The sequence below is a fragment of the Jaculus jaculus genome, chromosome 9 (assembly GCF_020740685.1).
Source record: "Jaculus jaculus isolate mJacJac1 chromosome 9, mJacJac1.mat.Y.cur, whole genome shotgun sequence".
Classification (NCBI taxonomy): Eukaryota; Metazoa; Chordata; class Mammalia; order Rodentia; family Dipodidae; genus Jaculus; species Jaculus jaculus.
Window position 1 is genome coordinate 1,525,969 of NC_059110.1, and position 27,046 is coordinate 1,553,014.

At 46.9% G+C, this 27,046-nt stretch overlaps 1 protein-coding gene across 2 annotated transcripts in view; it reads right to left on the minus strand.

Annotated features, from left to right (window-relative positions):
* The window catches only part of Smoc2 (SPARC related modular calcium binding 2), a 137,122-nt gene that overhangs the window by 50,724 nt on the left and 59,352 nt on the right, over positions 1–27,046 (minus strand). The window contains exons 5-7 of one of the 2 annotated variants that reach the window (XM_004651076.2): positions 13,306–13,353; positions 11,711–11,761; positions 9,701–9,775 (exon numbers count right to left, since the gene is read on the minus strand). In XM_004651076.2, coding sequence (XP_004651133.2) covers positions 9,701–9,775; positions 11,711–11,761; positions 13,306–13,353 — 174 coding nt within the window. Of the gene's footprint in view, positions 1–9,700; positions 9,776–11,710; positions 11,795–13,305; positions 13,354–27,046 lie in introns of both variants that reach the window. The other variant, XM_004651075.2, reaches the window with a different exon arrangement.

Below are 27,046 nucleotides of genomic sequence, written 5' to 3' on the forward strand. Positions count from 1 at the left end.
ACTAAGCACAGTCTTACCTTGTGACCCAGCCATCCTGTGCTTCCATATGAGGCCGAGTAAGGCAATACTTGAATGTACATGAACTTGCATGTAAATATAAACATTTGGCTCATTTATCACTGCCCCTAATAGGAAGTAGCCAATACAGCTTCCAGAAGGTAAACAGATAAACCATGGCTCATACACAGAGCAGAGTATTATTCTGCACTTCTCAGAAGCAAGGCATCGGGCAGGGAAAAGCTTTGGTGAAATACAGGTGTGCATGGTGAAGCACTTACGTACTGTAGGTCAAATGACTTCATTCTGGAAAAGTAGAAACTGCGAGGGCAGCAGATAAATCAGAGGTGCCTGGTGAGTACATGAGGCTGCTGGGCAGAGAAGCCCAGCTACATGATGCTGGCATGGTGCAGATCGCTGCTACACATTGCTAAGAGCGCAGGGTACAGCACTGAGAGAACACCATGGGGTACCACACAGCTACTGAGTAACAACACCCCAAGCAGAGACTGATCACCAGGATCACGCCTCCCACCAAGGTACCCCATCAGCTCTGGGACCTGCAGTGGGCCAGTGGTAAGGAGGTTTGTGCTAATACTGCTGATTGTACAATGCTGTAGAAGTTAAAGTTACCTACAAGATAAATTATATAGGGTAAATAACATCATTCTGCACAGAGATGATGACAGCAGGTAAGTCCAAGCGTCAGCCCTGTCTGGTCACTAGCTCTAAAGCAGGGCTGCCATTGGCCCTCGGCACTGTTCTTGGGCCAACCAGGACACCAGCCCAATGTTTACTTCCTTCTCGGTATGTCCTCATGCCTTAAATCTTGACACTGTCATACCTAAAAGTGACTAAAAATTTCCACAAGATGCTGCAGGAAACCAACGGGGTTTTTTTTGTTGTTTTGTTTTGTTTTTTGCTATCTACTGGGTAGTCAGCATGGGTTTATAAATACAAAAAAAAAAAACAAAACAAAACATGGGAAATAGACACAAATTTTTAAATAGTAAAGAAAGACATGGTACACAGGTAACTATCATAAGTTGTTTATTTTTTTAACTTTTTAATTTTTTATTTATTTGAGAGAGAAATAGGTAGAAAGAGATTGAGAAAGAGAATGGACGCACCAGGGCCGGCAGCCACTGCAAACAAACTCCAGATGCATGCACCACCTGTGTATCTGGCTTACATGGGTCCTGGGGAATCAAACCTGGGTCCTTGGGCTTTGCAGGCAAATGTCTTAACTGCTAAGACATCTTTACATAAATAGTTTGTTAATTAACTTCTGCTTTAATCCATAATCTTACTTCATGTGTAGTTGGTGAGAGCACATTGCTATTTTAAAAATCAAAGCTATAATTTTAGATAAAATATGTTAACATTCATTAAAAAATATCGTAATTAAAAAAATACTTGAAATTGAAAAACTTGAGCTACTAAAATCTCATTTCCAACAAAGCAAAGATTTTTAAAAGAAGTATTCTATTTTATTTTTAGTTTTAGCTCTAAAAAATGACTTTTAAAATAAAGTATCTTTTTGTTTCTTAAACTATAGTCATACCAAAACAGAAAATAAGTCAAATTATTTCCAAAGTTTCCAAACAAAAGAAAAAGTGGCTTCTAGCTGTCATCTTAGAGAACTGATGCTCAAGTTGAATTCTGGCTTTCCTACATCTGCCCACAATGCGTCTCAGAGCAGTGCGCCTCTTGCAGTATTGGTGGACATGCCACACAGAACACATGTTGCAAGAACTAACTCCCAAGTCCGTGTTAGAGCTGATGAAATGTTAATAATGAAGCTGGAGAGCTCTCTGATGCTTTCCAGCTTAGCTAAAAATTCCAGTTTACAAAGCACAGCAAATCCACAAATGTAGAAAGTGAAAGCATATTGCTACTACAAGGAAAATCCGAAGCACTTCATTGCCTGTATGTGTGTGTGGGCTGGGTGAGGAAGGACCATGCTGGAACCCACACCACACACAACTGTTTCTCAACACAGGAGGATGTGCCTGAGGGCACAGGAGACCTTGGAAAAGAAGCGCCCTACTGGCAGAGGTGATAGACACATTGCTGTGCTTTCCTAAAACACATGGATTTTATTCATTAACTGAATATGCTTGGCTGATTTTCATAAAAGTAGCCAATAAGAGTGACTGATGAGAAAGATCTTTTATACAAAATACCTTGGCTGTAGAAACCAAAGCTTAAGTTGAGAGAAATTCTTATTCTAGCTTCAGCCAACATTTGATATATCAAAATGAATATCTGTATGAAAGATTCCATGGAATTACCCCAATGACTGTGATGAGTGTCCCTCACAAAGGGGATAGTTCAGAAGACCTGGGAATCTCAGTCAGGTGTGTTCAGGAGGAAGGGATGGGCTTTCAAGAGTCAGTAACACCTCCCCACTGGTTCTCACTGCTCCAGCCCATGCCTCACTGACAGATGTCATTTTAGTCTGTTTGCTATGGACCTAAACATGCTCCCTGAAGTCCATCAGCCTTACATATGGGGCTAGGGGCATGATGGAGCTTGAAACAGGGGCTGTTAAGCAGTGGTCAAGAATTAAACAGAGCTAGAGAGATGCTCAGTGGGAAAAGCACTTGGCACATGAGCGTGAGGATCAGAGTTTGGACCCTCAGCACCCATGTAGAATTCTGACATCAGGGCAATCACCTGAATCTCAGCCATGAACAGGCAGAAACAGGAGGATATGGTGGGCCACCCTCATCAGTGAGCCAGCGTTTAGTAAGTGACTCTGTCTCAAAAAATACACTGGAGAGCAACTGTGGAAAATACCTGACATATACCTCTGGCCATGCACTTGCTCACACATTGTGCTCCCCTACACAAACACACATACATACATGTACACACACACAAATAATTAAATGAGATCATCATAACAGGTGGAGACTTGACTGGACAGGAAGAGGAAAAGGCAACAGGAGTGCTCAGAAGTGAGTGCACAGAGGCATGCGCAGAGGAGGACCCTCTGGAATCCAACGAGAGGGCCTCCAGAGAATCCAGCCCTGCCAGCTCCTTTGCCCTGGACTTTACCCTCCACATCTGTGAAGCAGGGCATCCCCATTGCTTAAGCTGCAGACTTTATGGAATCTCATTATGGGAGCCAAATCAGACTAATACACAATATTGAAATTTGCTTTTGAAGAAAGTTCAAGGAATTTTTCCCTAACAACAACTTAGCTAAACAAAGGTCATGAGCCACATCTTGTACTTGTTTACAGGCAGTATTGTCAGATAAAAACCAGATGCCAGGTTGAAGGCGTTTTGGATGAGCAGGAATCATTTTTGAGTGTGTGTACGTATGTCCCACGCAGGATTCACATTACGAAGTAACGCCGCCTGCCATTTCTTCCGCTCACACTTGCTGTTTGCTTAGCTTCATGAGCTCAGAGAGAGCCGTCCAGACGAAATGGAAAGATGACAGGCTGCCAGCAGGATGAGCCCAAATTCTATTCTCAAGGGTCAGGTCGACTTCACAGAGGAGGAGGGGACATGCAGGTTTTACTGGTTTTGGTGTGTGTGATGCACTTGTCTGTGTGTGTTTATATGTGTGTGGGTGTACATGTGTGCATGTGCAATGTATGTATGTGTGCATGGCCCATGAATGTAGAGGCCAGAGGAAAACACTGAGGTCTTCTATCACTTCTCCTTCATATTTTTATGAAACAAGGTCTCTCACTGAATCCAGAACTCACACAGTCAGCTAGACTAGGCAGGAATGGGGATCCTCTTATCCCCACCTCCCCAGTGCTGGGATTACAGGTATGTACACACAGAATCCTCACAAAAGGTCTTAGGCCTCACTGTCTGCCAAGCTGACCACTGGGCTAAGACACACCTGAAAGTCAGTTCACTTTCTATGTGCCAACGGGACATGGATGACCCAGCAGGACTGAACCCTGGGACTGACCTGTATGGACAACCTCATCACAACCAGCGCACCAATCGCATGCTTAACCAAGTGAGAGGTAGATCAGCGCTGGGAGTCCCACCTCTGCAGTCAAGGGGGCACTAAGCAACAGCAGTTATTAGGGGAAAGACTCTGGCCAACCTGACAGTTGCTGGGGGGAGGAGCACATACAAGCCACAGTCTGCTCTGTGCACTGAACTCCCTCTGTGCAGAAAAGACTACTTTCTGGTACCTTTGCCATAGCAGAACTTGCCACTCAGCTATCTCCATCTGTGGTCAGTATGGCGTATTCAAGTTAGATGAGGAAAAGTAGACCGTGGCTGGCCTGTCACGGAGGTGCTGCCTCTCACCCAGTTCCCACAGGCAAGACCCATCACTGCGGCCCAGGATCTTCTGTTCAGCTGTTCACAGAACATGATCTGAGCCTCTGTGAGCTGCCCTGTCCATGAGGCTGGGTGCCTCAGCAGTCCCAATCTGGCAGCGAAGGCTTGGAGGATCCCTGGAGAACCAATGGTCTTCAGTTTACATTGGAAGACTGAGGAAGTTGGGTTCCTTGTCATGGGAGAATGGCAGCAATAGGGTAGATGCACTCCCTAGCATGGAGCAAGGACAGTCCTGCAAAGAATGGCCAGTCCTTTCTGGAACTTTCTTACATATAGGCTGCTGCTAGAAGGGCTGCCCCCTCTGGAGAACGACTTCATCTCAGTGCTTCCTCCCTAGAAATGCTCAAGCAGCGTGTGCTCTCATTGATTCCAGATCCGATCAACTTGACAGCAGAAGTTAACCATCGCATCTACTTAGGACTCCAAAAAAATCAGCCTGCCCTTGAGCCAAGCAGCTCCAGGATCGCAGCACTATCTGAAGGCTGAGACAGAAGACATAAACACAAAGCCTGCGCCCAGCGCGCTGCAAGCGCCACATGCTTCCTGTAAAGTGGTTCTGGTTCTAGAGGGTCCCCTGTCACTCTCCCTGGCCCAGTGGTGAGTCCCATTTCTGCTCAGAGAACTATCAGGCATCCTCCTCATCGAGATGTGCAGCGCGTCCTCAAGCAGCGCTGACGCGATCACCTTGCTTGGGTTGCTGTTGTGAGCTTTCTTAACTTGAAGTGTGTTTCTGACTATTTTACCACTGTGTGATAGAACACTGAAAGCTGAGAAGTTAAGATGCTTGCGTTAACCCTGGACAGTCAGGAAGATTAAATCAACTTGGTCATGTGCACTGCTAGGTAGGACAACGAAGGCTATTAAATCATACATTTTACAGTCTATACAATTAAGAGGGACTATTTCATTTATGGATTCTAATCTCTTAGAATGACCAAAGCTTTATAACTTAAGAGTCTAATTGGTATTATGATGGCTTTATGATGTTCTATTTAAAAACAGAATGAAAAGGAAAAACTTAGAAATCATAAAAGAAAATATAATTTGTCTTATTTCCCCCTAGGGAATGCAATTTAGCATGATTTAAAGCAGAATTAAAAGATAATTATCTTTTGGCATTAATTTTAATAGGTGCAATAAAACAAAAGTTATCAACTCTGAATAAGGCAGGAAATATTTCCACTGAGGGGGGTCCCATAAAACCACAGGACCTGTTGACCATTAAGGGTAGCTTTCTGGACAAGAGCCAGAGTAGTGTTTAAGGGCTGAGTAAGGGAGGCAGTCTTCTCTCCAGTGGAATGGGGAGTTCACAGCTGACACAACCCGGGCCTCTATATTTTCTCCAGCTTATGAGCAAAATCTAGAAAGATAACGTAATAAAAGGCTGGTGAAGCCCGAGGGAGGCCAGAAGGAGGCTTGGTTCCAGTGGTCTGCAGCAAGACGGGCAAGGCCCAGGGCAGGGCGCATTCTCCCCCGGAGGCCTGCAGAGGTCCTGGTGCCCTTGGAACAGCCAGCCAGGAGGAAGAGAAAAAAGCAGACCGTCCACCGCCAGCTCTGGATTTAAAAGAAACCAGGCAGTAACACATCCAGGGCCCAGATTCCCACTCCCTGCCAGGCCACCCTGGGCTGAGAGGAGGAGGAAAGTCAGCAGCCACTGCAAGAAGGGCTGCTGCCCAGGAGCCCTGCGGGGGCTGCAGGTGAGGCCAGTGTTGGCAGCTGAGCCTCACAGCCTGACCCAGGAGTGGCATGGGCTGGGGAGGTGACCCCACAGGCACACAGACCACTCTGAACCTGTCCCGGGGTAAGGAGTGGGAGACAGTGAGCATTGTGTACACCACAGATGTGCTATAGTCTTGTGGAGGTTCTGGCTATGAGGGCATATGACAGCTTTCTTCCAATGGCCAAGTCACCCCAGAATTCCACCTTAAACAGCAATGGTAAGAGCATCAGGAGGTTGGCTTGGGCACCTCCCATGTGTCAGAGCTAACAGACCGGAGCCCCTGGACGCTGTGACCCACAAGCTCCATTCTGACACTGGGCTGGCTGACCCCCTCCTGGTCTGGCGGTGTCCTGTGGAACACTTGAGTGTCCATGTGGGGGTAGGAAGAGCAGAAGGACTTAACAAGGAAATGGAACTCTAAGCAGCTAAGGGTAACCTGTCACCTCACCCAGCACGGAATCCCTCCTGACGCCCTGTTTGGATGAGACACCCGACGTGGAGACTGCAATCTGCTCGGTGTTCGCTGGCTGGAGCGCTGGCACAACAACATCCAGCTCTCTGAGATCCAGATCAGGGACCATCTACATGGCTGGCTCTGTGGCTGCCACACTGCTCTGTCATGCTCCAAGGCCCTGCAGTCTGGGTCGAACGGCCTGGCTCACGAAGAGTGAGAAGAATGGATGCCAAGACTTACGTCTCCCTACAGAAGTGAGCTCAGCAAGGTACCCTCCTCCTGCAAAGCCAGCCAGAGTCGCTGAGGGCCAGCCAATCCCCCTTCCCCGATGGACTCAGGTCTGGTCAGGGGTGCTGCCCAAGAGTCAGGAGCCTGGTAAGGTCTTGGTGAACCTGAATCTAGTCTGGCTTCCTCTTAAAAAGATTCTGTCTCTGACCACTAGCCCCAGTTTCATCAGACCCCATAAGTTCATCATTTCCACTGGAAGTGAAACCACCTGTAGCAAGATGCACACAGACCTGTCCTCAGAACCCTAGGGCAGCGGGGCACTGGAAATAGGGAACCTCAACCCTCCCAGCCCACACGCTTGCTAAGTGGGCGCCCGCTTCTTCTTCCATGTAGGATAGTGGGCGAGGGGTCAGTCATCTCCGACGACCTGTGTCCAAGCAGGACTTGGGGGTTGGCTGTGGAGTCCCCTTGTCCTCTAGGTTGTCATTACATAAAATCTCCCATGATTGATTCTGGGAGCTTTGAAGTAATCAAGGCGGATGCAAAGACTGGCCTGGACAACAGGTTTCTCTCAGGTTGGACAGCTACTCATGGGTGATTTTTTCCCCCTCTATATATTGAAGTTCACATGAATCACTTGTTGTTTTACTGGGCTGGGGATCAAACCCAGACCTCGTGTGCACTAGACAAGCACTCGACCCCAAAGCTACATCTCAGCCCTTAAGTCTTATTATAAACAAATGTCTCTATATCTACCAAAGATAATTATAAGTAAAAGTGCTTCTCAAACAGGAAATGAATATATATAAAATGCCTCTGACTTCGACATTTCAATGATAGCAGTGGCACTACATCTTGAGAATGTTTGCCAATTTATTGCTAAAACTGGTTATGAAATACTATCTTTTTTAAAAAATTTTATTTATTTATTTATTTGAGAGCGACAGACACAGAGAGAAGGACAGATAGAGGGACAGAGAGAGAATGGGCGCGCCAGGGCTTCCAGCCTCTGCAAACGAACTCCAGACGCGTGCGCCCCCTTGTGCATCTGGCTAACGTGGGACCTGGGGAACCGAGCCTCGAACCAGGGTTCTTAGGCTTCACAGGCAAGCGCTTAACTGCTAAGCCATCTCTCCAGCCCTTATCTTTAATGTCTTAACATACCAAGTGGTTCTGAAATTTCTGACCCTTAAAAAGAAGATATCCCCAGGCAATAGGTACTAAATACAAACAAAACTGAATAATTTCATGCCCCCATCCATAAATCTTCATGCCTCCATCCATAAATCACCATAATGTCATCATTTTGAATTCTATTCATGTATGCAGATTTCAATCAGGTTCTAACAGAGTAAGCTATACAAAGTATTTCCTCAGGCATTATTTTCCATACTTTACACACCAAAAGCTTCAGCTGTTGAGGGTTAATTGTGGCTGGCAGCCCACTTAGCAGCTCAGACATTGGCAATGGTGCTGAGATGAAGCACTTATTTTCTAAGCTTACGGGGTGCTTGAGATCCCCAAACTTGAGACCCTTCCTACTGACAATGTGCCAAGATATCCACTTCCACTCATAGTGTTTATGCCAGCTCTAGATCTCTCTCCTAAATGAACCTTAGGCACCACCACATGGCTTCTTCCACCAACTGTCAAGACTCACCAGTAAATCTGAAGCATGTGTGGTTTCCATCACTTTACCATACACTGAAATGTTATCTAGAGAATTGGGTCAGATAACTCTTGGAAGGATGGTCACAAAATTGAATAAAACTCAGTTTCTGAGGTCATCAGAGAAGCATAGAGATGAATATTTTTATACAGTGTGGAACTTGTCCATCACAATCATTTCTGAGAAAAGAATTAAAAATCTATAAATATGTTTTCAATTTCCTGCCATTTGCACACATCTATCTGGCAATAAAGCTTTTACCTTCTTCCCTTTCTCGGGTCAGTTGAAAAGTTCGGGGGCTGTGCGTGGCGGCGCACACCTTTAATCCTAGCACTTGGGAGGCAGATGTAGGAGGATCGCTATGCATTTGAGGCCATCCTGAGACTACATAAGGAATTTGAGGTCAGCCTGTGCTAGAGCGATACTCTACCTCAAACAAACAAGCAAACAAACAAAAGTTCAGGGGGACAGTGACCATCAAGGGCAAGGAGAGGCTCAAAGTTCACAACTAGGGGTGGAAGAAGAGGAAGTCATGAAGGAGAGCACAAGAGGTAGTCACACCACAGGAACATACTGGGCCATTCCAGGTAACCCTTCTATTACACTATCCCCGTCACTTGTCACACACCTGTGCTGTAAGCAACAAGCATGGATCTGCCTGGGGCTTTGGGATGATCCACAACAAACCCAGCCTTCCGTGTGTGTGTGTGTGTGTGTGTGTGTGTGTGTGGTCACCAATGCCAAACTTTGTTAGTCTCAACTACAACCTTCATTAGGGTCAACTACTACACCTAGGAAACCTTTTCTTCAGGGAGAGATTTGGGTTCTGCCTTTATAAAGGTCATGGGAAACACACACACATCCACTGAAGTACCCATAACGCCTGCAGGAGGAGATGTCCCCTCTGACACCAACATCACAGAGCAGAGACCAGAGATATATGCCTGCAAAATGTCACAATCATTCATTTTAAAGGTCGGATGTGCTGACAGACACTGCTTTGCAGCAAATGCAAGCCATGCCATCTGGAGGATTGTGAACTAAGTTGGCCCAGTGTTTGACACTACTGAACCCACATTAAGGGAAGCATGCACTTGCAGACAGATCCACTCTGTATCTGAAATCACAGTCCTGAGCATCTACAGAGAGAGCCTCCAAAGAATTTAGAACATTTAAGAAAAGTGGACAAATCTTATATATTCTGGTGGCCAAGTTATAGAATTTCTCTCATAGCTTGAAATGCAAAGGAGACAGCAACATGAAACTGACTTTAATCCCCCTTACAGAGTGGTGCTGGGACCCCGTTTACCTGAATTTTTATTGGTCTTGTTCTGCCGACTTTTCACTTGCTCAGTCCAGAGGGTTGGGTAACGTGATGCAATATCTAAATGGGACCAAAGGGTAGTTGATAATTTTAATTCACCAGGAAGCATGAAGTTCCCCCAGCAAAGATTTCAGTATATACCCTGAAAGCCTTCCCCAACTCAAGTAATAAACAAATGCACACTGCACTAATTTAAAAGAAATAGCTAAAATGATTGAATGCACATGACCAAAAGATATAACAATGCATTTCTTAAAATGATTTTTCAAATATATTTTCTTAATCCAAAAGTATAAGCAGTGAGGTCTGTGAGTGTAGGCCAGTGATGGGGCACTTGTGTAGGAAACAGGAGGACCTAAGTTTGATCCCCAGCACCACAAAAACTTATTAAGTTAAATTAAATTAAAAATGGAAGGATGAAAGAGAGGGAGAAGGGAGAAAGGAAGGTAGGAGCTAGCCCAGTGCACATTCAGCTATCCATACAGTAGGCAGCTTTTCACACAATTAAAAGATTCAAAAGAAAAATAAAACATCTGGAATATAATTCTTGCATAAGACTGTTCAGGGAAGCACCATTATAATAATCTTGTTTATCAAGTTCAACGGACTATACAAATGGGACCACTGTTCTAGCTCCAGAACAGATTGTAAATTGCTCAGCTTTGAACCCTCGTCCATTGCCATCCAGGGGACCTGGGAAGGGCAGCTCTGCATTCTCCATGTGGGCATGGTCCTGCCAACCCTGAGAGCTAACATGGCGGAGTCCAGTGTTGCACTGGCCTGGTGGGCATTCATCACTGTGGCAATCACTTGGATGCATGATGGAGCTCTGTGTTTCAGCCTTTTATTACTTATCATAAGCATGCCTTGTACTTTCCCTCAAATTCTGATCCTATTTCACCTGAGAACACAGCCAATGTCTTAGAAAATGTGTTAAAGGTAAAGCTAGGAGTACCATTCAAGTCATGGCCACCATAAAAAAGCAAACCACCAATAATGAAATGGGTGTTATTGCACATTTTCAAAATAAACTTTCTTCTCATCTAAATTGTGAAATTTGAACTCATCCATTTTCATTAATTAGATGAATGTTGCAGTGTTCTGTTATGGGAAAGCCCAGGATAACGTGGGAAAGCTGCAGAATCCCATGAAGTTACAAAAGGCCAAACACAAGCTATTCTGGTTTTACTTGTTTTATTGTCGACAACTAAGATGTGCAAACATGTTCTGAGATACACGGGAAGATGACTTCTGCAGTCAGCAAGCTCCCCTGCCCAACATATCACTTACGCCATGCTGGTACACGTATGTGCCAAAGTCTCCTCTGAGGAATGCTTGGCTATTATTTTGCATGTGTGTGTGATGTATGTATGCATGTTCATGTGTGTGGGGATGCATACACATATGTGCTCATTACATGAAAGCCAGAAGTCAGCATCAATGCTGTCCATCTCCCTTGATCACTCTCCACCTCGTTTTTTGCAGCAAGGTCTATCGCTGAACCTGAGCTCTCACAGCTTCAGCTAGACTAGCTCGTCAGTAAGCCTCAGGGATCCTCTTGTCGCCACCTCTCCAGTGCTGGGATTACCTGCATATGTTACCACAACTGGCCTTTACAGGGGTACTGGGAACCTGAACTCAGGTCCTCATACATGCATGGTAAGCGCTTTACCCAGAGTCATCTCTCGAGCCCACAGTACACCATGATTATCACCCTTACACACTCACCATCCTTTGTGAGTGCTCTCACCCTACATAGTGTCATTTGGGATTTTTTTCTCCCTCCTCCCCCACCCTCCCTGGTAGCTAGCTACCTTTCTACGCTTGTGTTGGAGTTTGGGTTTTTCTAGATTCATACCTAAGGGAGATCAGACTGCATCTTTCTTTGTGTGTTTGGATTGTGAGTGGCATCCTACCCACAGGAACTTGATCCCACCTTCCAGCCCTTGACACCCCCCGACTTGCCCCATGCCACCCCCTTCTTCACTTCCTCACCTTCTTCATCTCCTTGGGGCTGAGTCTCCAACGCCGGGGCTACGGCATCATCTGAATTCAGAACGGAAAAGATTTGCAAGGAGACTACAATCATGAGAGTAAGCTAAGTAAGTGTGCATACAGGATGGAGCTCAGGACTTGCAAACAGACCCCGCAGACCCGCCCCACGACAACCCAGTACAGAGCAGAAGCAGGTTGGAATGTTGAACATAGTGGGCTGTTACTACCATACACTGCTGGGCTCTACAAACCATAGCCCACCACCCACATGAGAAACTTGGACAACACTGTAACACACCAGACCAGTGTCTGCCATAGGGCAGGTGAGGAAATGGTGGAAAAACCATGATCAGGCCTGGGAAGAAGTCCACAACAGTGTAAATCCAGACACTGAGTAAGAAGACAGATCTATGGGGTTGCATGAACAGCTAAAGCCTGTCTTTAATGTATGTGTTTCTATAAAAGAGGCTGCCACAAGGAAGCCACAGCCTGATCACCCTCCCACCATTCTCATCTCCTTCCAACCACTTGGCTGGGGAGTCTCAGAGAGGACCACTGTGGGAGAAGTATGCACGGAGGGTTGAGGTGTGAGGGAAGGTCAGGCTAATAAGGGCCTTGCCAGGAAGACAGGCTGGACCAGGAGAGGATGAAGCTCGGTTTCCCAAAGGACACATTTCAGGAGGTCACTGGCTTTATTGAGCAGCTCAGCCTCCTTCAGACTCCCTCTGAAGTTTTGAGTGAAGGTGCACGATGCGACAGTGGCTCAGAGTCCCACTCCCAGCAATTAGCCAGCATAGATACTAGGTCCTGGGGCTCCCAGATCCTCTCCTCACTGTGTTCAGCCCAGTTTGCTCAGGCAATTCTGATACATAATTCCAGGGTCAGAGTACAAGCCAAGGGTTGCTCATGAGGCTGAGCTAGCTGTGGCCTACTCTACTTCCAGCTGTCTAAAAAACAAAGGAAGACTCCTCATTAAGCTTTGGAGTCCAAAAAGTTTTAAAAATCTTTAATTCTGGGCTGAAGAAATTGATCATTGGTTAAAGATTCTTGCTCCAAAAGCCTGCTAGCCTTGGTTCAATTCTCCAATACCCATAGAAAGCCAAATGCACAAAGTGGCTCATGCTTCTGGAGTTTGTTTGCAGAGCCAAGAGTCTTGGCACACACATTCTCTCCCTCCTCTTTCTCTTTCTCTCCTTGCAAATAAGTATATGAAATTTAAAAAATAATCCTGAGCAATTTCTTTTAAAATTTGCTTTCCAAATAATGACAAAAATACAATATGCCTGGGGCCTGAAAACACCTACAATGGGATCCAATGCACGTACAGTGTTGACTCACCTACAGAAATCCTCACAGAAGCCATAGGCAAGGGCCCCTGAATGGACTCGGGCTCCTTTCAGAACCTGTGCCATGCCTAGCACTCACCATTGACTGGCAACAGGAAGGGCTAGACTTGGGTTTGCTGAATGAGTAAAGATCTAGTTGTTTCTTTAGCAATACCAAATGTATTACAATTGCAACATGAGAAGTTATATCAAAACACAACTCAAATTAGACATTACATGCATCACACAAATTTATTCCCAGATAGTTACCTGCTTTTCCTGTGCCTTCCCTTTGGGGTAACTTTTCATTCATGGAACCTAGAAGAGGAAAATAAAGAATAGAATTACATTTGTCGACTTGTTTTCAATAACTATGGACTTGAATTCTGTCATTCCATTTTGATAAACTCACAGTTACCACTTTCTAGCTAAAGTACACAAGTCTTCTGGTACCCCAGGTGGTACTGCTGCCCAAAGTAGTAGCCCTGGATTGGACCCCAAGGGAGCATCTGTACTTCCGGGACTCAGTAGGCGAGCATGAGGATGCTTCAGCCCCAAATGCAGCAGTCTTCACCCCAAAACTGCCAGGGCCACCTCGTTACCCTGCGTTACCATGGGCACTAAGGCTATAAGGTACCGAGGGCGAGGCCCCTTCGCAAAGGCATCTCAGAACTTGAAATTCATCATTTGTTCTTTTATGTTCTTGACATAATTGAAAGATAGAACATTTCCAACAAAGCTATGGCTTCATGATATATTTCAGGTTGCTTGCATTTCTTGAAAAGCAATAGTAAATATGTTGGGAACCACACAAGCAACTTTGGGACTGAGGATCCTGGAAAGTGGGAGGTAGCTCCATGCCATCCACTCCTGAGCCCAAACTGGAAGGCTGTTCCCGGAGAAACAGAACACACCCAGACTGGACATTCCTCTTCAGTGGACACTGAGGGCCAGATCAGCTTCAGGAAGAGGAGAGGGTCCATGGGCACATGGTGCTGCGTGGACAGGCAGCAGGAACTTCTTGGCTCACCTATCACGCATGTCTGACTAGGTCCTCGTTAAAGCCAGTAGGAGTTAATTTCCTTCCACTGTGCTGCAGCCTGGAGAATGTCACATCGCGTCACATGACTTCAACGCTCAGCACCCAGGTACTGTGGAGAGCTGGCCCATGCTGCTGCGTCCTCTCTCATGAAGTCCCTGCTCCTCCCTAGCCAGCCCCAGTTCCTATAGCGCTCCTGTTTCTTCCTCATTAGAGCAATCAGCCCAAGTCATAAACTTTCCTTTTTCTGACTAGAAGTGACAGCCTTTTCATAATATTTCTGAACATATGTATGTGGGTTTTAATTTGTGATCGAATGATAAATAGACTACACCCTTGAGAGAGCTCTGTGATTGAATTAAGATAATATTTTGTAATCTAAGGAGGGAGCCATGCAAACTGCAGTATGGATGTTGATTAGAGGCAAGAACAGAGAATGACATGACAATTTTCTTCCTCCTCCCTCGGGCACCCAAGTTCTCTCTGCACCAGCCAGCAACGGATTCATCAAGCCCAAATTCGATCATTATATCTATCCAAAAATAATCATATCTTATTCTTCATCTGTCTTCTAAGCCTCATGACAGAACCAAGTATCCCTCATCCCACATGCTGCCATTCAAACACTGTGAAGCAAGGAACTCGGAGCAGGCGCAGTACTGACCAGGGACAGATCCCCAGCTGTCTGCTTCAGCCCCCCCGCAGGTGCTGGCTCAGGAGGGCAGCTGAGAATGGCTCTCCAGGGAACCTAGCTCAGTCCAGGACCAAATGAGAGGCTCAAGCTCCTTCATAGCACTTGCCTAAGACCACTACTCACAGACGTGCATCCTATCTGTGCTGCTATCCAGATTAGCATACACGGTGCAACAGAATGCCTTCCACGAAATAGCTTTTTCCTATGTGAGAACCCGTTGAAAGGGAAGACAGTTTCAGCAGTAGAGAGGCACTTCTGGTGGAGGAAATCATAAAATAAATGTGAAGAACGAGCCAGAGTTTTAAGGAGGGGCAAGCCCTTGAGTCCTTCCGTCTGGACAAAGGGTTCAAATCCATCCTCCTCAGCAGGAAGAGAACAAGGGGTGGAGGGGACGGTCATGGCACAGCACCACACAGAGCAGTGTTCTGCTGACAGACCAGCTCTCGTCCTAACAGGAGGGGAAGGTGTGTGATATGGACATCAGAGAAGCAGGCAGGTGTGATGGTGTCAGCTGACAGAACCAATGGCTCCTTCAGAGCTGTTAACACAGGCATGAGTGTTCCCTTCCGGAAATCACACACCCAGGGGTAGATCTGATGGCTTTGCTTGAGGAGAGATGGAATGACAGAGAGGTCAGAAAGAGAAGAAAGAGTAGAAAGAGGGGTTGTGGCTTCCTGCCTGGACAAGTACTTCTCCTTGTCACTAGCTACCTGAGGCTTCTGCCCTCTTTTTCTCTAACAAGATGTAGTGAAAATGCCATTGGCAACCATGTGAGACCAGAAGATTACATGTACCCGACAGGAGAAAGCCTGGGTCTCCATTCCTGCCTCCCCACTTGCTGGCCTAGGAAGGTGCCTGGATTCAGCTTGCCAAACCGCTGTTTCCGCTCATGTAAAACTGGCAGCAAGAACAAGGCCCACAGTTCCAGCACGCGGGAGACGGCAGGCTGAGGCAGCGGGGTCTCAAGTCTGAGTCTAGTCAGGGGCACACAGCAAGACACTCCCTCCAAATGCAACAAACCTCACACTAACAGAAGACAGCAGAAAAGCCAGCACCTAAGGCCGAACACTCCCTTAAACTGTTCCATAGCATTTTCTATGCGTGGGCTTGATTGAGTTAGGGTGACTACACCCCTGAAACTAAAAGAGCTAGGAAAGTCTGCACTCGCCAGACATCAAAGATGACCTGACTTCTTATCTCTTGCCTAGATCCCTAGACCTCGACAAACAACCAGGACCCCTCTGGGAGGAAGGTCTTTCATAGCATTTAAACACTGTGGTTGGTCAAGTTCAGGCCCCAGAACTTGGTTTCAGGGCTAGCCTTTTCCTGAGACAGCCTCTAGCCCTGACCAACCACTTGTCTCAGGAGACAGCCCACTACTGTAAGGTTATAAATGCCTTTCAAGAGGAGGGCAGGCTCTCTGACCACTTGGGAACTTCCAGCTATGGATGAGGTTTTCCCTCGGCTGGGCCTGAGCTGGCTTGGCCCAGGCCCAGGCCCAGCCAGGAGGGCGCCCCAGCCCTTACTCTCCACAGGGGTTCTTTATGCCCTCCAACTCCACACATGGCAGGAGCTCCTTGAACTTTCTTTCCTCTCTTTTCTTTCCATGGTTTTCCCAGGCCCTTCAAGTGGAATCTCTAGCCACGTAGATGCCTTTCCTTGGCTCGTTACTTTCCTTGATAAATATAACAATTTAATAATTATCCTTCTCAGTCCTTTTTATTTAATTCTTTGGTTAAAATTAGAAATGAGCCTGGCGTGGTGGCACACACCTTTAATCCCAGCACTCAGGAGGCAGAGGTAGGAGGATTGCCGAGAGTTCGAGGCCACCTGAGACTCCATAGTGAATTCCAGGTCAGCCTGGGCTAGAGTGAAACCCCACCTTGAAACACCAAAAATCAAATAAAATTAGAAATTAACCTAGGGTTTGGGGCTCAAGGACGTTCTGGGATCCCAGGTACCCCATCACAGGTTCTGCATGCAGAGGGATGGAGGAGCAATGCTGACTCACTTAGAGCTGTGCACCAGGGGCTGTGCCACTGCAGCCCTTGGCACTGACTTTCCCTGTTCATTTGTCCATTCACTCAGTCGTTCAGCAGATGTGCCCCTGACACGGGGTAGACAGGAATGGTGACACCCTGGAAAGGCCTGTCTGGTGTGGGAAGACAGCATTCAGCAGGAACGGGCACCCTCGCGGCATGCGCCACAGTGAACGCCTGTGCAGCTCTCAGCCCGGAGCCCTCGCTGTTTCGAGTGCTCCACGCCCCTTAGGCCTTTCAGTGCTAACTAAGGCTCATGAACCGCCCCACTGTTACAGAGGAACTGAGTCCCAGGAGCGTGACCAGCTGCTTAATGGCAGAACCAGTAGGCACCAGCAGGCCAAGACAAAGGCAAGAGTGAAGTTGTGGGGGCGGGGGCACCGCCCTCCTCTAGGCTACAGTGCTTCTCCCGTGAACTCCTGGTCCCCTCCTGAAAGGCCCCAGGTCCTCACAGCACACCCCTGCCCTCGGTCCCAAGTGGAGCCCAAACACGCCCCAGACCTACATCCTACATCACTCTCACTCTAGTGGCTTAGGTCACATGTTCACCTCCCAGAGCTGCAAACAAGACAGTCCCCAACCTTGACCAGGGTGGTTCAGACACTGAGCCGTTCATGTCCAGTTACTGTCCCGATGACTGAGGTCTGCCCAGTGCCTTTCCAACTGTGAGACCCCATGTTGGTCCTGGATGTCCTCTCATGTTCCCCAGGCCAGCCCTACGTCTAGAGGTCTATGCTGTCTTCATCAAGGCAAGACATGAAGTGAAGTCTCAGAAGTGCCAGTCAGGATTCAAGGCTAATGCCATGTCTGCTCTGCACACGTGGTGCCTTGAGATCAACAGCCAACACAGTGTCAATCGTGGTGAATCCTTCTACATGTCTGGGAATAGAAATAAGCAACCACCTGCACTAGGCAGGATCGACTTCTCTACATGGTCATTGACTTAGGAGTCTGGAATAGCCATGTACGGAATCAGAGGAGCCATCTGCACTTCCTAACTTCATGTTCTAACAAATGGGAGGGTCAAGTAGGAAACGAAAGCTATCACAGGGATTCTAGTCCTTCCCTGACTTGGAACTGCAAGTTGTCCCAAGGGTGACAGTTCTGACAATGTGGAGTCCAGAGATAATGGGGAAAGTTGCTGAGCCTCTCGGGAGTTTCCTCAGTTACTCTGAAATGCCACTGGGCCACTGAGACATGACCCACAGCCGGGGACAGACATCTGACCAAGAGCAGTAGTGAACATGTATTTGGCCCTGCCTGTCCCACAGGAAGTGCCTTTACATCAGTGCCAAGAGAAGTGCCCTAAGGCATGCTCCTGGCCCCAGTGCTCACCCAAGGGCCAGAGGGCAGGCTCGGTATCCGCTATGCACCTCTGAAGCAGCTGGCAAGACCTGCAGTGTATGCACGTCCCTCTTACACACTCAGAACCACACTTCCTTTGTTCTGAGAGACCCTCTGCAAAAATAAAGCTGGCCAGCAGGCCACGATGGGCACATATCCCTCTAAGAACCAGAATGGAAGCACATTCCAGAGAGGCCCTAGGCTCCACTTTGTGCCTGTGGGAATTCCCCAGCCATTGGGCCTCCAGAGATGACTATAGCAATAAACAGAGCAGTCTTTGTGGCAACTGACCTGACATAGGAACTCTGTTCACACCCTAAATATAGCTGGTGTGTGTGTGTGTGTGTGTGTGTGTGTGTTAATTGTGTGCAGCTGCGCTTATGTGTATGGATTTAAACACAAGGGCATGTACACACATGCCTACAACAGAAATCAATGTCAAGTGTCTTCCTCAGTCACTTTTAACCTTGTTTTTTTCCCTTTCTTCCTTCCTTCCTTCCTTCCTTTCCTCCTTTCTTCCTTCCTTCCTTCCTTCCTTCCTTCCTTCCTTCCTTCCTTCCTTCCTTCCTTCCTTCCTTCCTTTCTTTCTTTTCAAGGTAGGGTCTCACTCTAGCCTAGGCTGACCTGTGGATTTCACTATGTAAGGCTGGTCTAGAACCCACAGCGATCCTCCTACCTCTGCCTCCCAAGTGTTGGGATTAAAGGTGTGCATTACCACGCCCAGCCATTAACCTTGTTTTTTGAGCTCAGCGATTCAGCTAGCCACAAGTCCTAGAGATCCTCCTATCTCTGCGTTCCCAGTACTGGGGTTATAGGCGTGGCCATCATGCCCAGCATTTTACATGGGTTCTGGGGATCCAACCCCAGCTCCTTGTGATTGCATGGCATGCACTTTACTAACTGAGAGGTCTTCCCAGCCCCTGTAGCCTCTTTGGTAGGAACTAGCATTGCACTGGCCTATGAAGAGGGTATAAGGTGCCATGTGAACATGCCCCAACTGTGCATGGTAGTGGGTGCCCTCTGATTTACTCTGGCCCTTATACTGAGGTCAGCACCACATGGAAACTTGCCCAAAGGCAAGCCCCAGGCCCAGTTCAGAGCCGCAGCATTTGAAGCCTGGCAACTTCCACGACCCTTGTCCTCTCCCCCTACAGGGGCTGACACACAATGACCTGGAAGGCCAGTGTCTTCACAGGATGCCTGGTCTTATGCTTCAGGGGTTATTACATAATGATTATTGACTAGCTAGTGTTTCATTGTCCACCTTGGTCTCCCAGCCAAGCTGCTGCTGGTCCCAGCTGTCACAACTGCCCTGGGTTATTCTCCTATGTATGAGAATGGCAAAGTCAACCTAGCCTCTGTGTGCTCCTTCCGGGCACTGGAGGGTGGAGGGTGCTGAGAAACTTATCCAGCTAAATGAGTCATAAGAAGGCCAAATCTAAAAAGATAAGAGAGGTGAACAGGATAGGCCCAGAGCAGTGAAGGGCTCAGGATATAGACCATGAAGCAAGAAACCTGCTCCATTCCCACTGGCCAGCATGTCCAAGAACTCCCAGGATGGCCACAGCATTGCTGCTTAGGAGAAGATCCACAGCCATGAGCTTCATAACAGGAGAAAGTCACATTTTACCTAGGTCATGAAACAGCAAAGGGGACCTCGAGAGGGGAAAAAATGGTTTTGAAGAGCAGAGGAGAACAACAGAACCCATGTGACTTAAAGCAGAAATGGCAGTCAGTGCTGGGGGTGAAAGGGTAGGGAAAGAGGATCAACAGAAACATATGACGTACGAATGCCATAAGTCTGTTACTTTATACACTAATTTCAAAAAATAACAAGGAGAAAAACAACCTTGTTCAGCTGGACAAAATGGCTCACACCTGAAGTCCCAGCACTTGGGACGCTAAGGCAGGAGGATTGCCACAAATTTGAGGCCAATCTGGGCTACGTAGGGAGAATGCCTCAAAACAATGAACCCAAAACAATTAGAAACACCTGAAAGAAAAACACAGTATTCAGCATCACTTGAGCTCCTTCAGAAACTTCTACCATCTGGAACTTTCATTGGAAATTTCACACAGCCTGTGCCAGCTGCTTCCTGCAACTATTGTATGTCTGTACTGATATAAAATAAATGTTCTCAATACTCAAAAGACTCTTGTAAAAATTGCATATTATACAGCACATAGAACTTTTGGTTTTTTCTAAGAAAGTCATTGCACAAGCTGCCTAAATGCAGAGCAAAGTTCACCTTATGTCTCCTCAAGCCAGGTAGCCACTGAAGCCTGCTGGCCCTCCCCGTCTCCACCTGGAATGGCTGCCTACCCCTGTTGAAGTTGTTTGCCTTACATTTCCTTGCTAATACATATTTAAATACTTTAATAACTATAATTTTCAGGGCATACTGAGGGGAGAGCTAAAACAAATATAGTTTTCCTTTGGCCTTTTTCCATTTAAGGAAAGCAATTTCAAATTTGCACTTTAATAATTTTTATAAAGAAATACATCAGAAACCAATCAATGCTATCTTGTTGATTTCAGCACTTGAGAATTGTTCTGGACTTTTTTATTCATGAAGTTCCTCAGCTCTGTAGGGTCCTTAACTTCTTCTGGAGATATTCATTAGTAAAAAAAAATGAAAACTCCACTTAGCTCCTCCTTGCAAAGTGACTTTGAATCTACAGATACTGAGTGGCAACATGTCAGGTGTCAGCACTTCTAACCCTGTAGGAAAATACAGGGATTGATTATGTTCATGTCAATGACATTCTGACATATCATTGGTCTAATCCAAATCTTCTGTCCTTGATCACTGGGTCACCAAACAAGGAGAAACCTCTGGAACAAACAGACTATGTCAAGTAGCTGAGAGAGGTGTGAGGAAATTCCTAAAGGATCATTCACCCACTAGGCCTTGATGGGATGGGCTGAGCAAAGACCTCAGGGGCTAAAACAAGTCACACATTTGGGCACTGAAAACTCACTAGGAAACGGTCAAAATATAGCACACTTTGCTCTACTCTGAAGCAGGACCACAACCCCATTTGGTGTTTAACTGATACTGGACAAATTCTTTTCTTTTTAAGACTCTTTCCTTACGTTGGCTTGTGTATGTGTATGTAATGTGATGTGTGTGTTTATGGGCAGTGTGTGTGTTGTGTATGCACATGTAGCACCCCTTGCCCTGGCTTGCAGTGGCCAGGACAGAAAATCAGTTGTTCCATTCCATAGCTCCTCCTCCTGTTTTCCTTTGAGCCAGCTTACTGATGCTGTAGCTTGATGGCTTTTCTCCAAGAGCTTTGGTGATTCCAGTCTCTGCTCCCTACTCTTGAGACTGGGGTTTCAGGTGCATGTGGCCATGCCCAGCTGCTTATGTGTGAGCTGGGGTGTAACTGAAGCTGGTTTCTCAGGGCTTCACGTTTGAACGGGAAGTGCTTAACCACTGAGCCATTTCTCCAACCCCTGAACAATGTTATTTTCTACTGTGGGTTTTTTGTCTTGTTTGTTTTGGGTTTCTCATTGTTGGGCAAGCCCTCTAAGCCTTTACCGGAGCCCCAGGGGCTGGTCCTTGGTCTGACGACCAGGTTGGCAGGATGTCACCTCACGCCAGCTGAGGGTTTCTGTTTCTTTCCTGTGGCCTGAAGCCTGCAGCCTGGTCCAAGACCAAATTCCAGACGCAGACATCATACCTGGTGATGTTAAAACCCTTTCTTCTGTGTACATGCATGAAAGCTGTCAAAACCCATCTCGCGCCAGGTGTGGTGGTGCATGCCTTTAATCCCAGCACTCGGGAGGCAGAGGTAGGAGGATCGCCGTGAGTTCGAGGCCACCCTGAGACTCCATAGTGAATCCCAGGTCAGCCTGGACTGGAGTAAGACCCTACCTTGAACAACCAAAAAAAAAAAAAAAAATCTCACATGCAGGATCAGCTTACAGTATCTTGAAACCTTTTGTGCTCTGGGTGGGAATGAGCCTAAGCTACGTGACCACTCACTCAATCACCAGAGAGATAAGATTAAAGCCTGAAGCTAGCCCTAAATAGTGGAGAAAAGGCTAGGCACAGAAATCACCCTTGCAGGGAAATCTTTTGCTTGTAATCTCTGCTCTTACACCCAGTTATGTCAGCCTTGAATTGAGAAAAGAACGTGAGGGGAGCCAGGAAAGGAAGGAAAGAGGAGAGAAAGAGGAAGGGAGGAAGGGGGAAGATAGAGAAAGGGAAGAGAGAGAGAAGGAGAAAGAAGGAAAGGAAAGAGAGGCAGGGAAGAAGGAAGGGAGGGAGAAAGGGAGGCAAAAAATGAAAAGGAAAACTCTGCAGAATAAAAATGGTCAGTGGAGGTAGAAACAGATATATGGAGCCGCTTTGTCCACCAAAGGACACAGGGAAACAGAATCTATGTTCTGCCAGCAACAACATTGTCCTCCAGCACTTTTGGTGCTGAGAGAAGATTCCCTGAGCAGAAGCCACCTGAAGAGCAAGGAGATCCAAGGCTGCAGGGCTCGGGGATCTAAATTCTAGGCACCTAGTCTCTCCAAAAGAAACATGACACCACCTGGGTACAGCTCAAAGAGCAACTTTAGAGCAATTGGCACCTCTAATGGTACTATATTATAGCTTTGTTGCCCTCTCCTAAAGTTGCTTTCCAAAAGCCCTTTTCCAGATTCCCTCCCTCTTACTGTGCCTGACCTGTGGGGAGGCACCACTCACTCCTAGTTGCTAGTGCTAATGAGGACTTCCTCTTCTGACCCTCAAGAGTTGCTGCAGAGGGCTGGAGAGATGGCTTAGCAGTTAAGCGCTTGCCTGTGAAGCCTAAGGACCCTGGTTCGAAGCTTAATTCTCCAGGACCCATGTTAGCCAGATGCACAAGGGGGCACACGCATCTGGAGTTCATTTGCAGTGGCTGGAAGCCCTGGCACACCCATTCTCTCCCCCCCCCCCCGCCTCTTTCTCTCTCTGTTACTCTCAAATAAATGAATAAAAATGAACAAAAAATTATTTAAACAAAAGAGTTACTGCAGAGAAGGACAGGGGAGGCCACTGGTTCCTGGTAAAATCCAGACTGATTACTCATTGGCACCAGCGGACGGTCATCATGGCAGTAGGTTGGTATAACAAGAGCCTATTAAAGCAGATGATGGCTTTTCAGATTCATGGTGAAGAGTATCTGAGATCATTCCTGCTTTCTTGCCCACTAAGCGCAATTCCTGTGACCCTATCCAGGTACTTGATAAGCATTAGTAGTGTGGCCAAGTCTATCCAAGGCACAGAACTCAAAATCTAGGAATTACAAATATTTGGAGGCATATACTTCCCATTATTTCTTTCAAATTAAGGGATACAAGGCCCAGGAATTTTAGAAACAATAGTATGAGGGAGGGACAGGGAGATGTGGCTTCTGGAGAGAAAGGAAGGTTTAAACACTAGCTATGCCATTTATGAGAAGAGAGGTACGTAGGAATTTTCTTATCTATAAAATGGCGGTGTGACACCTTAACTTAGTCTATCACAAGACAGCTTAGATGTGGCCTGCCGTCAGTCTTCGGCACCATCATCCCCTACTGCTCTTGTGGACAAGTGGTCACCAATCTGTGCTATCAAGAACTTCCAGGGGTATGGACTTGAGAGATGGCTCAGTGATTAAATACTTGAAAGGCCTGATGGCCCAGGTTCAATTGCCCAGTACCATGTAAAGCCATATTCACAAGTGGCCCATGTATCTGGAGTTTGTTTGCAATGGCAGAAGGCCCTGGTGTGCCCATACTCCCCCCACCACCACCACTCATCTACCTCTTTCTCTCTGTCTCTCTTAAATAAATAAATAAATAATATTTTTAAAGAAAGAATGTCAGGGAAGCGGGGAGGTTGGGAAGATGACCTGGTGATTAAAGGAGCTTGCTTGCAAAGTCTGCTGGCCCAGCTTCAATTTCCAAGCTATCCATGTAAGCTAGAAAATGTTGGGCTGGAGAGATGGCTTAGCAGTTAAACTCTTGCCTGTGAAGCCTAAGGACCCCAGTTCGAGGCTCGCTTCCCCAGGTCCCATGTTAGCCAGATGCACAGGGGGGCGCACGCGTCTGGAGTTCATCTGCAGTGGCTGGAGGCCTGGAGTACCCATTCTCTCTCTTTCCCTCTATCTGTCTTTCTCTCTGTGTCTGTCGCTCTCAAATAAATAAATAAAAAATGAACAAAAAATATTAAAAAAAAAGAAAGAAAATGTTCCTGAGCCACAGTGCTTCCCAAGTCTAATCTGAGTCTTTCTTGCCCAACCTATCTACAGCTTTTCTCCTTCCCCTTATCCCAGACCCTAAACTCATAGAGCCTTCCCTCTATCAGATTCCTCAAGGAAGAAGTCAGTTTCATCTCAGAAGGAACATAAGGCAGATGTGGGACAGCTGTCACAGGGATTTGCTTTTTGTAGCCTTTTAAACTCCCATATAATTGAGAACACCAAACATAACCAGACCTCATAATGAATTATCTGAGAACAATCCATGAAGTCAGCATGCAGGGGAAGCAGGAGTCCAGCGTAAAGGTGTTGCTGACCTGGTGGCAAGCCCACCCAAATGCAAGAGGCCAGGCCCTGGCTTGTCTCCATGGTTGCTACTACAGGAACCCTTCAAGCCAGAGCTGGGTGGGTCTGGTTGGATCTGCGCGCTGTAACTGCCCGAGACTCCTCCCACTCAACAACAGTGCCCACCATCGCTGAGTGAGGAAGCGCCCCTCCCATCCACAGAATGAGCCCAGCACACGCAACCTCACAGACTGCAGACAAGTTAGGACTTGCACCCTACAGATGCGGTGGACACTGAGCCCATTCCAGTGGGCTGTGCGCCTGCTTCACGTCTTCTGCTACACAGCAAGGTGTTTCTCCACTGTCCACTTCCAGAAGGAAGTGTCAACATACCCAGCACCAGCTGACAATGGAAGGCACCGACCATAGACGCTACAGCAGTCTATTCTGTCCTGGGCAGCTGATCACAGAGTGAGCCTGCTTCATGCCTGCCTCTGGGCCCATGTGACAAGGGCTGTTGTGGGATTTTCATTGGCACTTCCCTGGTACGGAAGACCCAAGCACCTCTTTGGTCTTAGGACTCCCTTTTAAGGAGACACAAACTTTCCACATCCTCTGACCATTCTGTTGTGAACTGCCTCATCTTTCTTACCTACTGGGAATGTAGACCTTCTGCATCGATAGCTTAAACATACAACTGAAGTGAAGGCCCCAGTGCCGACTCAGAGATGTCCTGGTGCAGCTGAAGGGAATCTGGGGATGGCTGTGCTCCACTCACGGGACCCAGGCCAGGTCAGGCCAAGAAGCTATCCACCTCCCTGCCCACCTAGCTGCCTCAGAGTATACTTGCACATGTCTCTAATTAACACACATGCACACACACACACACACACACACACACACACACACTCTAATGGTGTAACCTTCCAATTTAATCTGATTTTTGATTTTCAAATGTTATGGAATATACTTTCTCAGCAGCTTGGGGCAAACTGGAAGGCAGAAGACCTATAATGAATACTATAAAGCTGACTCACTCAGGATGAACTTGATGAAAGCAGTCCCGATACTTCTAGATGGAGGACACTGTAAGTGCCCTCCATCCTGCTAATTTTCTATATCTTTTGCGAGGGCTATGTCAGTATGTGGGTAGATGTTAAATTATATTATATTGAAATGCATTGAAAATTATTCCTGTGTGGGGTGGGATGAGGCATTCCTTCCCCCGTAGCCATTCCTTAAGTTTCGAAATCCCTCCTTACACATTCATCACAGCTTCATGAAGTTTCCCCAATTGTCAGTGCTGGCACTTGCTCCCTCACTCCAAGTTTCAAGAACAAAAGCATGGGACACAGCTCTGAAAGAGCTTTGGGACCTGTTTGTCATGTTAACAGGTAGAAGATGGCACTGGCCTCGCTGGTGGGGGGCCGGGATGGCAGAGGGGCCTGAGGGAGTGCAGCCGCAAAGCACACCCTGGCCTGTGAAAGCCACTCCTGCCACAAAGCACGGCTGCCTTCCCAGAGAGCCCTGTCATGTCCAAGTGGCACCGCTTCATTACTTTCTCTTGTTTGTTGTGGAGGCAAGGTCTAACTACATATGGAATTCAGGCTGGCCTGGAACTCTCCATCCTCCTGCCTCTGTCTCCCAACCAATGCTGGGGTTACAGCTCAGCCTATGCCACTCCTGTACTCTGACTCCCACAGTTTCCCACTCAGTCTCTTTTTCAGGGAACGCACACCAGGATTTCATGCAAAGAGACAGAATACTCTCTTCCCTAATCCATTCCTAGGATCCAAAAGCCCATGTGGAGAATGAAAAAACGGGGCTTTCCCTTCAGCCACACATGACTAAATTTTCAGGAATGTCACTAGGATCATAGAAGCAGTTATTCCTGCTGCTTTCTCCTTCAGGAAACTCCAGGGCAATGTGGAAATGTGTAACTCCATGTGCTCCCTCCTTCCTTTTCTACCCAAGTTCATTCAAGAACCACTAGATATAAATGCTACCTCATTGAATAAAAAGTATTAATACTTTTTAATCTTTGGATGAAACATATTTCTGTTCCACATAACACACACCAGATGGGTTTTAAGTGATGACCAGTCACTGGAAACACTGGGGCTGTGTCACTGTTAATTACAATGTCACGTTGTGCTGGAAAAGCCTCATGTAGGACTGAGTTGCAGCCTGTGGCCTTGGGCAAGTGTCAGAATAAGAACAGAACAGAATGCCCGTTCTGAAGGTGTCTGCCCCTTGAATAAAAATAACCCTCAAAGTAAACACACATACACACACACACACACCTAAATGCAAAACTGAGGGACATATTTAGCTTTTATCATATGCTGATATGTTTTGCCTACTTTTTATTATAGTTCAGCAATTTTGATG